Source organism: Fusarium odoratissimum, assembly GCF_000260195.1.
Source record: "Fusarium odoratissimum NRRL 54006 unplaced genomic scaffold supercont1.83, whole genome shotgun sequence".
In the NCBI taxonomy this organism is placed as follows: domain Eukaryota; kingdom Fungi; phylum Ascomycota; class Sordariomycetes; order Hypocreales; family Nectriaceae; genus Fusarium; species Fusarium odoratissimum.
This window is the reverse complement of record NW_022158798.1, coordinates 46183-52182: the sequence shown is the minus strand read 5'-3', so window position 1 is coordinate 52182 and position 6000 is coordinate 46183. Positions and strand designations below refer to the sequence as shown.

Sequence of the window (6000 nt, the reverse complement as noted above, 5' to 3'; positions counted from 1 at the left end):
CTTGTTAAGGATTTAGGCGTAGACAGGGCCACTTTCTTAACATTTGTATGCCAAGAAAGTGTGATGACAAAGGAAGGTGAGGTGTTTTATTTATTATCGTCTAAGAGTAATAGATAGGGTAGCCAAGTGTAAAAAGAACTCTAAATCTAAGCAAGGAAAAGATTGTCTAGAACCATTTACTAGTAAATGCCTGTAAAATCCAATTGCTCCATTTGCCATCGGTCTAAGAAGTCAAATCCAATAAAATCCCCATACAAGAATGACTGATCATCCTGGGGTAAAGTCATATCCGCTTGAGCTGGTTGCAAGATATGCCCATCACTTAGAGTCTGGTCTTGGGAGATGGCCTGCATCGTGTTGATTTGCTCAGTATCGCTCGACGACATTGGATAGAGCTTGTTTTTGGACAGTACAATCTCAAATGCAGGCAAAGCTCTCTTGATGGCAGGGGTATCTCGTATCTGGTCAAGTGCAAGCATGGTGTGCTGAACCGATATCCGGGCCATTGAGCGAATGAGGCTTGACTCTGCGGCGTCAAGAGCAGACTCTATGTGAAGCGCCAAGAGGGCAGTAATGGTGGTGATGCTGAGAAAGGGAAAAGGTCAGAAAGCTCGAGGATTTATGCATCAGAGGGAGTGCTTACAAAGTAGTTGGCAACTTTTGAATCGTGTTGTTGATCATGACGCGTTTGACGATGGTATCAAGCTCAAAGATTGCCGATCTGAACCGTTGCTGTGCCCACTCGCGCAACCCGTCATCACTCATTTGCCATCTTCCACGACGCAGCAAACGACACATGATGCACTCAAAGCGATAGCTAGTGGTCAGAGCTTCGAGATGATAAATCTCACCATCTGCAAAAGAAGCCATGAGCTGCATCCTATCAGGAAGTGATGTTCGCCAGGCATCAAGCGGCAGTATTCTTTTGTGAATTTCCTCTGCTGATGGAGTTGAACTTGTGACAACAGACATGACATTCCCGACTGGGATGAATGTCAGATGATTCGTTGGTTCTCGAGAGGGCTGAGACTTACAGATCTGGGCTAACTCGCATTGAGCTATGAGGGACACCTTTTGGGCCTGGGAGATTGGCGATAAGATACCGGACCATTGCTCAATATCTTCAGTCTCCCAATCAGCTTCTGTGAGTGGCCTGATTGGAGGTGCATTTGCAAGCAGGCGCATGTTCTGCGTGTTGATGAAGAAATGGAAGATGTCCCTGTTCTGTAACGTGTCAGCCAGGCACCTAATCTATAGATATAGCCAAAAACTCACATGAAGAACCCACCAGATCCTTCGGTACAATTTTTGTGATCCATCATCACGAAGACAGCTGTAATTTGTGAGCGAGGTCTAGCCCTGGAGGCGCTGGACTTACGCATTTTGTACGCCCATCTTTGAAGCACGCCGAACTGAGTTGTGAAACCAATACTGAAAGTCCCTGTCAGATGGATGATCCAGGATGATGGCGCCAAGAATCATGGATCCTTGCAACATGGAAAGCGGATCGCCTTGGCAATGAAAGTCATGGAACAGCTTGGCCTTTGAGAAGAACGATGCCTGTGCGGTTGAACGATCTGGATAACCGCAGCCGAGCAGAACGTCATGAGTGACATAGAGACTTGCAGCAGCTGCTACAGCATGAAGCAAGAAAAGACAACAAGTCCCTGAACGATAACTCTGAATAAAGTCTGTTCTGTTGAGGATGGGTGCGAAAGGGTGCACATAGTCGAAGTATGCTTTGACTATGTCGTCCCTGTAATAACATTAGCTCGTCTCATTTGCAGTGGTGAGATGGGCTTACATAAATCGGGGAGGAGGAAGCTCGAATACTTTCTTCTTAGCAAGATACTCGTTGTCGACGTCGTCAAGCTGAGGCGGTGGGTTCCAGTGATGTATTTGACTGTTGAAGCTGTCATCTGGTTCATCATTTGACTGATGATCACTTGCATCTGTCTGGGCCGCTGAGGTGTCATTGACTGTATCTTGCAGAATATTAAGGTAAAGTAAATCAGCCTGGGCCTGACCCGGCGGACGACGATCCCTCGAGTGGGGAGTGTCATTCCGTAAAGAACTGCCAGTATGGCTTGCATGGATAGACTCTTCTACAGGGTCCGAATGAGAACTATCTGTTGCCTGTCTTGACACATTTGTTGGCAGCTGTTGTTGTCGAGGCTATGGATGTATACAACCATCAGCTTGGTACAGGCCACATGGCAGTGAACTACAGAGGGTGTATCACTGAAATGGTACGAGTGAGGCGATGAGACAGTGACTAACCGATAAAACGGAACCATTGGTGTCTGGTATATTTTTCCGCGACCGAGGAGGTTCGGCATTACGCACTTTTCTAAAATACGCATCAGTAACCAAACCTCAACACGAAACTTCACTCATCAATGTTTTAAAAACTCACACAGTCCGACGTTTCCGTGCCGACAAAACACACTCGTCCGGGCATTCTCTACTAACACAGCTGCCGCAGGGAAGCCCAACGACAGCAGCATTGCACTTGATCTTGCGCGTTCTACACGGCACGCAGGCCTTGCTAATCTTGGGCGTAGACGAGGCCCGAGACGGTAGAGGCATTGGGGAATCAGATAAACGAAAATAAATGCGGTGGATATTTTCTTGTCGTGTAAGACGCCGAGATGAATGGCGGTGCGGGGTTTGGCTGATGTTGAACAAGTGTGAAATGCCGCGGGGTTTTGGCGGTGATATAAAAGGACATGAATATATTGCCGTGATCCACTAATAATTACGACAGTGGCGCATGCAGTAATAACGTGCTGTTCCGGAGCACGCCGACTGGGCTGCGGAAAATAAACTGGTCCAGCTTCTGCTTTCTAAGCCATGATTATAATCCCGCCCCAAAACACCGCGGACAATTCGAATATTGCACGCCGGGCCTGTCGCCCCCCTAACCAACAATGGAAAAGGAAAAGTCAATAGTCGCTCCTTTAAGAGATGGGTGTCACGATACCATAATCGTACGTCTGTGAGATTGTGTCAGAAACATCACAAACGAATCCCATTCACAATGGCTATCGATCCTCAACCCAGTTCTCCCTCGCTGTCCTCCGAGACTATTGCCAACGACACTATCGGCAATGACAACAATGTGAACGAACCCAGCGTCGAGCCAAAGACACAGGAGAATCAGCATACAGTACCACCTCGACTTTCTCGAATCTACAGTCAAGCGCACCATATTAGCCAGTCCTTCATCGATCAGAATTACCCCGGAGAGGGTACAACACAGGCTCCGTATCGCATCAACTTCCTCCCCGATGATACCCAAAATGCTCAGCTACTTCCCCGATGGAAGAAGTGGGCGTTTGTGCTTCTCCAGTCTCTGGCATGTCTCGCAACTACATTTGCCAGTTCAGCGTATTCGGGCGGTATCAAGCAAGTCATTCGCGCGTTTGGCATCTCCCAAGAAGTCGCTACGCTTGGAATCTCCCTCTACGTCCTGGGTTTCACGTTCGGGCCTTTGATCTGGGCACCATTGTCGGAGCTTTACGGGCGGAAGAAGGTCTTTTTCTTCACATTCATGGTTGCAACAGCATTCAGCGCTGGGGCTGCCGGAGCAGGATCCATCGCTTCTTTGCTGGTTCTGCGTTTCTTGACTGGATCTATTGGCTCTGCGCCTCTTTCGAATGCGCCAGCGCTCATTGCGGACATGTTTGACAAGTCGGAGCGAGGCTTGGCTATGTGCATGTTCTCGGGAGCCCCTTTCCTGGGACCCGCCATCGGTACGTCCACATCTCTTGTCTTGAGCCGACAAACAACTAACAGAGCCTAGGTCCTATTGCAGGAGGCTTCCTTGGCGAGGCTGCAGGTTGGCGTTGGCTTCATGGGCTCATGGCTGCCTTCACTGGCGTCACCTGGATTGCCTGCACCGTCTTCATCCCAGAGACATACGCGCCGTACATTCTGCGCAAGCGCGCCCAGCACATGTCCAAGCTCACGGGCAAAGTGTACATCTCCACTCTAGATGCAGACAAGCCACCAAGCTCGGCTGCTCATCAGCTCAAGAACGCTCTCACTAGACCCTGGTTGCTGCTGTTCAAAGAGCCTATCGTCTTTATCACCTCCATCTATATCTCCATCATCTACGGCACCATGTACATGTGCTTCGCTGCGTTTCCCATCGTCTTCCAGAAAGGGCGAGGCTGGAGCCAAGGTATCGGTGGACTTGCCTTCACTGGTATTGTTATTGGTGTTGTTCTCTCCATTATTAGCTTTGCCTTTGAAGATAAGCGCTACGCTCGCGCTGCTCAGAGAAGAGGTGCCCCGATGGAGCCTGAAGACAGATTGCCACCAGCAATCATGGGTTCCCTTCTCATTCCCATCGGTCTCTTTTGGTTCGCCTGGACAACGTTTCCCAGTGTTCACTGGATCGTCCCTATTATCGGTACAGTGTTCTTTGCCTGGGGTCTCGTCCTTGTCTTCATGGCCCTCTTGAACTATCTCATTGACTCCTGTAAGTTCTTATCTACTCGCTATGTGAGCCTCGCTAACCAAGCTCAGACGTCATATTTGCTGCATCCATCATGGCTGCAAACTCTGCCCTTCGATCACTTTTTGGTGCCGCCTTTCCTCTGTTCACAAGACAAATGTACGATGGCCTCGGAGTTCAGTGGGCTAGTTCCATCCCAGCCTTCCTCGCCCTAGCCTGTGTCCCCTTTCCCTTCCTCTTCTACAAGTACGGACGCCAGATCCGGATGAAGTGCGAGTACGCCGCAGAGGCTGCCAACGTTCTCCAAAAGATGCGGTCTCTTCACGTCACTGTGACTGAAGATGACGCCATGAACGAGGCTGAGGAGATGTGGAGGGCCAGAACGCACAACAGCCACGCATCAGCCGCTCATAGCCACGGTCACCGTCGATCTCTGAGTTATACTCGCTCTGTTTGATAGATTAGGCTTTTGGTGTACGATGATGAGAGGAGTGAAAAGTAATCGAGTTGAGTAACTTGGGGGTTGCTACGGAGGTAATCCCAGTTTAGACATTTCAAGACACGTCGTTGCTGCCTGTTTTCTTGCTTCTTAGACCTGATAGAAATAAAGTTGATAGAGATCGTTATATTCGTAGTAATAATTATATTCATTTATCCTTTCCCATACACAATGAAGCCACACGTGTATTCATGACGCTTAGACGTGAAAAATATGTTCATCTACCAGTCCCCTCGCAGGCAATAGACGGATGTAACAACTTTACGCCTCTAGTCCGCTTTGCCAAGTTATGTTGAACATTTTACTCAACAACACTCGAACTTTGAATATCATCCTCCCGTGGCTCTTTTGCCCAAACCGTCAAAGAAATCTATTCATGGCTTCGTCGAGATAGATCATGGTAACTCCCTTTCCCGCGGCCTCCTTGATCAAAAGTGACGATGCAAGTTCAACCCGTTGAAGGGATCCCATGCTGTTAGTATCACTTCACTCGTTGTCCGACGAGTTACATGGACTCTTTGCTGATAACACAACTCGGAGATATAAAAGTGAAAGTGGATTTCATAAAGCCGAGATTAATGCAACTATTATCACCAGCATGTTCTTATGCCTAGTGCTTTCGAATTCGTTCTTGAGCCTATCGTGTGTCGTTGATTCATAATCGTTCTAGTTCTAGTCCTTATAGCTTTGGATCAGTTTTCATATTGAGATGTGACGATGCTCAGGTCTTCCGGAGACCAGGATCGTGCTTAACCCCGCCAAAGTAGAGCGCGAGGCCAAGCTTTCAGCTGGAAATAGTCATATCGCTGCCGTCTGAGCTCTCACATGATGAGTCCACACTGGCGGTTTAGTGGAGAGCTACCCCTTTCGTTAATCGATCAGATACACAGGAGAGTTATCGCGAGTCATGAGAAACAGCGGAAGAAGCTACGTGGTGTTTCCATGAGTAATTCGCCGGAGATGTCTAACATGTCCCGAAACTCTAAATCAGACAACAGGTGACCAAGCGTGCATGGTTAGCGCTGTTCTTTCGTGCTAT

At 48.5% G+C, this 6000-nt stretch overlaps 2 protein-coding genes across 2 annotated transcripts; one reads left to right on the top strand and one right to left on the bottom strand.

The window, feature by feature from the left end:
• Positions 1-179: 179 nt before the first annotated feature.
• Positions 180-2668, bottom strand: FOIG_16463 (uncharacterized protein; the record flags this gene model as incomplete). Its single annotated transcript, XM_031217923.1, has 8 exons — positions 2417-2668; positions 2281-2350; positions 1805-2175; positions 1379-1756; positions 1276-1333; positions 1035-1224; positions 644-983; positions 180-585 (listed from the first exon to the last, which is right to left on the bottom strand). Exons 1-8 carry the CDS (start codon positions 2587-2589, stop codon positions 180-182), a joined length of 1986 nt encoding a protein of 661 aa, XP_031052396.1. The 5' UTR covers positions 2590-2668.
• On the top strand, positions 2326-5130 carry FOIG_16462 (uncharacterized protein). The gene is made up of 3 exons (XM_031217922.1): positions 2326-3755; positions 3806-4486; positions 4534-5130. The coding sequence occupies exons 1-3, from the start codon at positions 3041-3043 to the stop codon at positions 4917-4919; spliced, it is 1782 nt and encodes a 593-aa protein (XP_031052395.1). The 5' UTR covers positions 2326-3040; the 3' UTR covers positions 4920-5130.
• Positions 5131-6000: the final 870 nt, after the last annotated feature.